This window comes from Bombyx mandarina, chromosome 08, assembly GCF_030267445.1.
Source record: "Bombyx mandarina strain Sakado chromosome 08, ASM3026744v2".
Classification (NCBI taxonomy): Eukaryota; Metazoa; Arthropoda; class Insecta; order Lepidoptera; family Bombycidae; genus Bombyx; species Bombyx mandarina.
Window position 1 is genome coordinate 15,091,677 of NC_143215.1, and position 10,030 is coordinate 15,101,706.

General features: G+C 38.1%; 1 protein-coding gene across 3 annotated transcripts in view; it reads right to left on the reverse strand.

The window, feature by feature from the left end:
* Positions 1-9,824, reverse strand: part of retm (real-time) — a 70,762-nt gene extending 60,938 nt beyond the window's left edge. For all 3 annotated transcript variants that reach the window (XM_089729318.1, XM_089729317.1, XM_089729319.1), the window contains exon 1: positions 9,510-9,824. In XM_089729318.1, coding sequence (XP_089585444.1) covers positions 9,510-9,572 — 63 coding nt within the window. In that variant the 5' untranslated portion in view covers positions 9,573-9,824. The remainder of the gene's footprint in view (positions 1-9,509) is intronic.
* Between the last annotated feature and the right edge of the window lie 206 nt (positions 9,825-10,030).

A 10,030-nucleotide genomic window follows, 5' to 3' on the forward strand; every position in this document is an offset into this window, starting at 1 on the left:
ACTTCTAAATAAAATGTAATCACTGTCGTTGTAAACAATCTGTCGATATACATAAGTATTCTTAAACCCATTTACCATATACTTATGGCCTTTAACTGCGGAGTACAGTTTCAAGCCAACGTATTAAAATTCTTCAATAATTAAAACAAAAACGCATAGTATTCCTGATGAAAGAATCTACCACGACCTGGCCATTCGTAAAGTTAAAGATGAAGTAATCCTTAGAGGTAGAAACTACAGTAAAAGATTGGAATTATATTCAAACAACCTTTGCTAAACAACTAATGGACCACAACTACAAAAAGATTACTACATCTTAGTATATTATCTCAGGAGATTGATCCTTATATCCATTTGGACATATTTATATCAGTGGATACTAAGCATTTAAGTCCTATGATTTTTTCAAAACCACTTGTAAATTTAAAAGTATCTGCAGACAGATCATAGTAATTAGTAAAATGAAAATAAAAAATTAATACTGACAAATCCGCCAGACTAAATGTAAACTACAGACACGTACGTTCAACACAACACTGTATCTATTAAAAACACCAAAAATAACTTCAATCACGTTTGCGTTACAAAACCCGCTCCACAACACGTGACTTTTATTTTCACACAGTTTACAGGAATGATCTCATGATTAGCCCTGGATGTGAATACCGCAAAATAATCGTTCGTTCTGTTTTAAATGGTACGATAGCCATTTAATCGCGTCTAGCCATTTTACTTGTGGTACGACGTGTTGTGAGTGCGCACGAGTACATACCATCACCCTGCCTATTTCTGTCGTGAAGTATTATTGTGTTTCGGTTTGAATGGTAGGTGGGTTAGGCGGTGTATTTCAAAAATGAGACTTAGGACTAATGTCTCAAGTTTGGTGGCGGTTACGTTGTTGATGTCTATGGAGTCCAGTGACGATTTAATACCAGATGGGCGGAACTTCGTCCGCACATCTGAGCAATAAAAAAAGTTCTGTTAGTTGTGTTATGTTTAGTATGCAGCATCGTGCATAAGCCTGCATTCGTCCACTGTTAAGCAAAAGCTCTACCAACACTTTTCGTTCAACCCAGCTTTCGACTCCTATGATCCACACGCAGTCGGACATCTTGTGAAAATCGTCGTTATGCAGATTGGCTTCAGAAACAGCTTAGCACCAAATCACATTGAAAAGCAGACGGTCTAATTCCAGTGTCTATTCACAGGACATTAGGTCTTCTGACGCGACATTTGGGAAGAAAAATCCATTAATCGTGACTAAATAACAACCTCACATACATTGCTCGTCCATGACGTTGTATCAAACCGGAACAAATACATCGTTGACAGAAAAACAGCTTTTATCTCAAGGTTCGAACCCTGAAAGACTCTAGGTGCTACGTCATACATAGCTACAGTAACATCAACCTTTCCTTACATAGTTCGTTTTTGGGGTCGCTGTATCAAGACCTTGCACTTATTACCCCTCTTGTAATAAAGTGGAACTGGTCGAAAGTGGATACTAGTAAGGAGTGATTTTAGATCTAGTAGGTACCACATTCCTGTCTGTGATTTCATCATAAATATTATCATCATCTGTAGAAAACAGGCTGGAAAATCTACTTATATATAAAAAAGGAACGTGCCAAATTTATAAACATACCGTTTGCTGGTCAAATAACTAACAAATGTAAACATGCTGAAAAACCCAAATAAATATAAGTCACCTTGAATCTTTAGATACGTGCGCAAATATATTTCAATGTGTTATTCTTCCTCGCTTTCATAAGTTCAAACGTTTGAAGGTTGACTGAATTTGTTATCAAATAAATTTACACTTCATTTTAATCGTATTAAGAGTTGATACGGTTTTGTCGACACGAGAGGCGGGGTACAAGGCTTTTTTGACAAGTCGCAGGAATGGCTAGGTTCAGACCCCTTTAAGCTGGTCATTATCTATCTATGGGGTTAGTCTACGTTTAATAGTGCACCTCTTGCGTCTGATATGATGGTGATAAACCGAAATACTGGCCACTTGTCAACGAGTACATAAAATTCGAAATAAATCAGAAGTCAGACGAGACTGCTTGAAGTAGAGACGTTTGTTTTCCATCGAATGTTGACGACAGGCGTTTTATACCAACTGCCTACGCTTTTTTATTCTATACCTTAATAATCAGATATGTTGTTAATTTCCGTATTATTATTTTACATAGGAAATTTTATTCACAAAACTTTCACACGCCACATAAAATTAAAGCTGTGTCCTTAGCGGCATAAACATGCCGGCGAAAATCTCATCAAATGATAAGCGGCAAACTTTGTACAGACCACTTACTGCACGACATTTAACCCTGACTACGGGTTTGTGATGTTTATAGCTGTAAAGCCATGCACAGGATGGCAAGTTGTGTAAATTTTTCAGCCCAAATTTAGTAAGTAAAATTTTCAAAAAGTCCAGCCCGTCCACTTTAATTAGCGCCTTTCGAGGGAAATCTGACAACGGAGAATAGAAAAAGAATAAGTGAAGGCGTTAAGTACCGCTGAGATCACAAATTTACAGACGCTGAACCCAAATGTCTATTTTTTACTTACCTATACTGACATCACGAGGAGTTATATCAGCTTCACCGAATGTGCAAAGCGAGAGCAGGGGATTCAACCTGAGAGATTTTGGTAACACTAGCCCTAGCAAGGGTAGTGGTTCGCTGAATCTACCACGGGATCGGAATGGCGACCCACTAAGAAAGCGAATAACTCAGTGGGCTGTGTCTGTAGGTTAATTTACTCGCCGAACCCTTTGTCGCATTCGACGGGTTCGACGAGAACGGTGACCGGTACTTGGAATGCACTTAAAAGCACTGATAGTGGATCGGGAAGATCCGAAGTGGCGCGTTTTGGGTTTTTTTTTTTATTGCCCTTGTAGGCAGACGAGCATACGGCCCACCTGATGGTGAGTGGTTACCGTCGCTCATGGACTTCAGCAATGCCAGGGGCAGAGCCAAGCCGCTGCCTACCGCTTAATACTCTCCATAAGCCTCGTTTGAAGAAGGACATGTCATAGCGCTCGGGAAACACCGTGGAGGGGAGCTCATTCCATAGCCGGATGGTGCGTGGCAAAAAAGATCTCTGGAAGCGCACTGTGGATGACCGCAGTGGCTCCAGGTAGTATGGATGAACTCTACTCCGGTGGCAGGCGGTGCGGTGGTAAAAACGAGATGCCGGTATCATCTCGAATAATTCCTCAGAGCACTCCCCATGGAACATAAGGTACAAAATACAGAGGGAACCGAAGTCCCTCCGCAGACCCAGAGGTTCCAAACGATCCGAGAGAATGGGATTATCGACAATCCGAACGGCCCTCTTCTGTAGGGAGTCAAATGGAAGAAGCTGGTATTTGGGAGCCCCGGCCCAGAGATGGGAGCAGTACTCCACGCGAGGCCGGACTTGTGCTTTATAAAGCAAAAGTCTTTGTCCAGGCGTGAAGCACCGCTTCGCTCTGTTGAGGACTCCCAGCATTTTGGACGCCAACTTGGCTTTGCCTTCCAAATGACTCCGAAACTGGACGTCGCTCGAAATGTCAACCCCAAGTATCCCGATACTCTTGGAAGGTTGCAGGGATACTCCTTGGAATTGCGGCGCCATGACAAAGGGGTCCTTCCTTCAGGGTTCCATGACGGCGATCATTAATCGCTTTTTTTTTTATTGCTTAGATGGGTGGACGAGCTCACAGCCCACCTGATGTTAAGTAGTTACTGGAGCCCATAGACATTTATAACGTAAATGCGCCACCCACCTTGAGATATAAGTTCTAAGGTCTCAGTATAGTTACAACGGCTGCCCCGCCCTTCAAACAGAAACGCATTACTGCTTCACGGCAGAAACAGGCGGGGTGGTGGTACCTACCCGCGCGGACTCCCGAAAGGTCCTACCACCAGTAATAACCGCTTGCTCCGCGGGCTCGGGTATGAATATCTATCTATATGGCTCGATAGTCAAAACATTTGAATCATAAATCTCTATTACACTATACATTATGACGAAAGGATTGCCTTTAGTACTAATACTCCATAAAATACATGCTTTTCAAACTGAAACGCATTTCAGCACAACCTTCTCGGTGGCTTAGCGGCAGAAATGAGCAGAATCGTTTCGTAGCTTATGAAGGCCAGACACGGAAATACAATTGGCATTGAAACGAAACAAGAACTTATCCCTTTTGACATAAGCATCAAAATCAATTCGAAACACGAACGAGACTGTTTTACGACACAAACAATCTAATCAAATTCAAGTCGTTGACCTCAGAAATACTACCCGAAATACAATGAATTTAAAAACACAACCTTATCGTCATTGGTTTTAAGTTTTGTTTCACAATAACAATGATTTAAATAATAATTTCAATATTATTTCTGGAAATCGTGAGAAACTACCAGGTACTTCATTAATATTTGAATTCAATATTGAAAGTGTTAAAAGAAAGGCAACAGGATATTTGAATGTTACAAATAAATGAAAATATTTTATGCATTTAAATCAAGAGAAACTGAGTCTTCTTGGCTCTTTTTTAAAGTTTAAAATTATATGACGAAAACTTCATGAGACACGTCATTTTTGTTCGAACAACAAAAATATTCCACGTTCAAATTCACTTAATGTTTCCTGAAATTCATATCTTAACTGATAGATGTTAAAGGTGAAATTTGCAGATCGTCGACTGCATTTAAGGCGAAGCCCTAAATACCAAGATGTAATGCAATGGAAAGCGTCGATTGGTGCCTATTATAGTAAAGACTGCACTAATCGTGACGCCGCCGCGCCGACCGGACTATTGTTAATGGCGTTGGAATGACCATGAAATTATTAAAGAAAAGGCAAGGCTAGATTGTATTTAGTTTTCGTATTTTTAAGCACACTTATAAATGTCTATTAAAAATGTCAACAGGTTGTAAAATTTAAATACACGAGATTAAATTTTGAAAGTATTTTTGTTGAAATATACTGTGTCCTTTAACAATTAACACTGCTAACTATGTAAATCTCATATTACTAGCAGAGTCCCGCGATGTTACCCGCGGTTTTTCGTACCACGGGTGACGCTGCGGGTCGAAGCTAGTCTAAAAAAATAGCCTAAGTTACTCCTTATATCATCAGCTACCTATCAGTGAAAGTCTCGTCAAACTCGGTCCAGCCGTTCCAGAGATTAAACGGACAAACAGACAGACAGACAGACAGAGAGACAGACAAACAGACAGACCAACAAAAAAAATGAAAAAAAATTGGTAAGTATATGTATTGTGGTCTTACTGGATTTACAAACAGACACTCAAATTTTATTTATTTTATATATCTTACAATACATCAAGGTCCCTTGGGTGCCAGAGAAGGTACACATGCACTCTTAAAACATCACTCCTACTTGGACGTTGTCGGGTAAAGCAAAATCGCATTGGACCCGGATATATGGTACATAGAATTGGAATAACATTTATCAGCCCACACGCGCTAAATGCGGCTTCTGCAAGTTCCGTTTTCGTTTTCCTGTTACTTGAATTATCACTATTAAATGGAATATATCATCAGACACAAATACAATGAAAACATGTATCTTTTTTTTTATTGCTATATGGGTGGACGAGCTCAAAGCCCGCCTTCTGTTAAGTGGTTACTGGAGCCCATTGATATTTACGACGTAAATGCGCCACCCACCTTGAGATATAAGTTCTAAGGTCTCAAGTTTAGTTACAACGGCTGCCCCACCCTTCAAACCGAAACGCATTTCTGCTTACGGCAGAAATAGGCAGGCTGTTGGTACCCACCCGCGCGGACTCACAAGAGGACCTACCAACAGTAATTACGCAAATTATAATTTTGCGGGTTTCATTTTTATTACACGATGTTATTCCTTCACCGTGGAAGTCAACCGTGAACATTTGTTGAGTACGTTTTTCATTAGAAAAATTTGTACCCGCCTGAGATTCGAACACCGGTGTATCGCTCAACACGAATGCATCGGATGTCTTACCCGTTAGGCCACGACGACTTCAAAATTTTCTTTTTTTCAAATCTTATTTTATTTTCCTAAAATCTTATATTTTATCGTATTTTCCCGGCAGAAGCTACACCAACCATTAGATAACTAACACCGCCATGTCAATTTCTACCCTAGTAGTAATGCGTTCCAGATTGAAGGGAGAGGCAGCCGTTGTACTACAGAATTGAGACTTAGAAACATGTCTCTAGGTGGGCATTTGCATTGCTCACGTCTATAGGCTCCGGTGACTACTCAGACCCGTCTGAGAACTAAAAATAAAAACTGTCTGAATTTTTTTTACTAATATTGAACACGTGTTTGGACACGTGACTCTTCCTTTGACAATACAAAGAGCCATAACACCGTATTCGCACAAAGAATATGTTAAATGCACGATAATTGAGCGATGAGCTAACGCGAACTGTGATTAGTAACACACGACATACGAACAAGGATGACAATGTTAGCTAGTTATGGAATGACTATGGTGGTCGTGGAACGACATTGACGTTGTCATTTAAAGAAAAACATATATATTTTTAAATATTTGTCAACAAATTCACGGCACGCCTAGTGTTTGTTAATCACTAGAGCGCTTTATCTATCAAAACAGAATCTTCGTTTGCTTCGTGGCAGAAATATAAGACCTATTCGGGTCGTAGCACACCATATTTTACCAGAAATTTCGCAAATCCACAAAATCCTGCCGGTGAGAAGGCCCCTGCTAAAAAAGTGAAATTTATCAACAGCGACAAGGGCACGGAGCGTATCAGATGAGGAAAATTGACATTCGGTATTTGAAAAAGTGATACTTAAAATATATTTGGCAAAAAAGGTTGCTTATAACCCTTCAACGACAACCCTAGCTGATGTGTTAACAATTCAAGCTACCCAAATACATACATACAATATAAGGTGGGATTTACTTTAAAAAAAATGTAATTTATACGATGATTCGTGGGTAGATTTTTTAAAATTTTTGGGGCGATTTCTCTCGTCCGCTTATAATGTTTAAATCTATTATTTAATACAAAATGTCTCTTTTAAACTGTTTTATGTATTATACGGTGTTTAAATCCATGAAAATTATCCACTTAAAAAGTTATCTTTAAAAAATCTTATGCCTCTAACGTCAATATTTTTTTATATAGCTTTTTATTTATTTTTAAACTTTTTTTAATTACATAAAATGTTGTTAACACGCTTTGTTTTCGCATGCAGTAAATCATAAAATGTGTTTAAAGACTAACAGAACCCGGGTCGCATCGTTAGCATTGTGAATATGCAAATAGTGCCACGATAAATACTCGAGATAAGAAAACGGTGACCATGAATACATTTTAAATTTATATTTTGATCATCTCTATTATATTATTATTAAACATTTCACTTCCTCTCATTGTAAGTAATTTCCGCCACCCGTTGACACCGACAATAACAGGGAAATATCAAAATCGCAGAGGATTCGATTTAAGGCATTTTAAGGTCGTCTGGAGAATATAATAAAAGTAGTTAAAAAAACCGTGGAGGGTAATTCGTTCCAGGACCCAATTTTTCGATTCCGATCCGGTAGTAGATTCATTCGCAAAGCAGCTACTCTTGAGTTGTTAGGTCTCCCTTGGAGGCGCTCGGGTAGCTGTTAGCAAATCCCGCCCCTTCTAGCTGAGCCCTTGCTCGCCCACCTGTCCCTGTGAAACTGGAAAGATCTCCGGGCCACCAGTAAACCATTAATCATTAAAAAATACCAATGCTACATAGTGATGACCCTGATGACACACGCAAATTTGTCAAGAAATGCATTGTGAACGAACACAGCAGTTTCATGTAGGTGATTGAAGATACAACAACGCTACTCTGTTCTCTGATGGCGGCCAGCATGAGTAATGGGCATTTTGGGCAATATTTAAAAACCACTTTAATTAGTGGCTCGAATGAGTGAAATGAGTGCCCACATGGCCGTAAGTGATTTACGTAACATATACAAGATAAGGATCTCAAAATTGCAATAAATACCTTGCCAACCGGAACACATACTTGTGTATTCATAAGACGAAAATAGACAATACCAGTTAGAAGATCGTCTTCACATTCTCACAGGTCAATAAAGTTATTAGTTCATAAATTTTATTATTTTTCTCATTATTTAGAGAGATTCGAAACATTCTACAGTAACAGTACAGTACACTACTACATTTTAATAAATCACAATTACTTCAGTCCATTACTTCGATACTACCGTCAACCTCACTAGATGGCATTAAATAGTTACAGAAACCCATTTGCAAAGTTAATTCCACCCAGAGATATGAAATAGACCTATTAGTTATTTTGTATAACTGTAGCTCCACCAAAAACACATCACAGGTTCATTGCGGACCTTTATGATGGTACTGCAGCCTTAGAAAACATATAAATACTATTATGATATAAATAGAAAATACTGTACAAGTATTAGATTGAGTTAACTAGTATTTTTTTATATTTTAAAAATCATGGTCACCCTTGCTTGTTATGAGACAGGGATGCTAATATGTCTTCACACATGTTTTATTGCTCATTATATATTTACACAAATATTGTATCCATGAAACAAAAAAACCCTAGTTTGCCTTTTTCAAACATTTCATATTAAATTTTCTCAGTCAATACTGAACATACTACCGATTTCTGGGAACTAATCAAGTTATCTATGCATTTTTTTAAGAATTAATATATTAGTGTTGTCTGTATTATTTTACACTGCATATGACCGTTTTATATTTACCACTTAGATGCTCGACCATAGTTTTTGTTATCATGTTTGGCCATACATCTCATTGAACTTGTGTTAACAGAACGTATACTTCGGTTTGCCGACTCTGTTAAGGCAGAAGTTTAATTGCAGCAGATACGAGGAAGATTGGAATACTACTACTCACCAGAGACATGAGTCCAAGTCTCATATATATTGTATAATAGCTGCCCCACCCTTCACACTGGATCACATTATTGCTTTGGTACCCGCCTACCAGATTTAAGCCTAGCACAGTTGCATCACTCTATATGGGTTCTATAGGGTACAGAAACCCACATCAGGCTTTAAACAATTATTTTTATTTTTTTTGCCAGTGATAGTAATACTAGACGAATACTATGTTTACAAATATTGATTGTTTTAAAATTGTATACTTAATTTTATTTATATAAACCACAAACAAGTTTTCTTTTCCTGGTTTAGAAATGCATGTTCTTTGTTTCATTGACTTCATGTACTCGGAGATAATTTTTGTCTTTATTTTTGCCAAATTCGAGTGATTCTTTGGTAAAAGTTGGATATTTGTTTTCTAATTTTTTTATGTGAACAATTACTAAAGTTGATCATAAAGACTATCCAATGTTTATGAACGACTATGGGGATCGTGAATTCTCCGTACTTTAAACAGAGTTATAAAAATTATGGATAAAAACGCCTCTTTAATTTCAAACTCCCAATTAGGAAATAAATACTCACGGCCATCACCATTTCGAAGGGGTACTTGTGGACCCTAACGGGAGACACGTATTCTTGCACCATTTTCGGAGGCACTAAGTACGTTTGATCAATATAAAACAATAAAAAAGGATCCCGGAATCCTGAACTAGCAAGAATTTTTCACACAATAATCATAATGTCCTAATTCCTTTCACTCACGATCTTGTATGACAACAAAAAATCTCGCGCGTTAAGTCAGAATGTACTCGTCTCGTAGTGAACTTGAAATCGAGTTGGGTAAAGTGGAAACTGGAAACAAAATGGATTGTTTGCTGTGAAGTTAGGTGCAAATCTGATTTTGACATTTGAATGAATTTGATGAGCGGTTTTGTATTGCCAAATAAAAAAAATTTAAGCGAACGAAAACGAAAAATCAGCAGACTAAAATTTGCCAGTAAACCAAAGAGTCTAAAAATGTAGTAAAAGATAGTTATAAATAGTTAGTATACCTTGCTAGTGTTGATTTAGAAAAGATAAGGATGAGGAGTTCGTTTTCATTT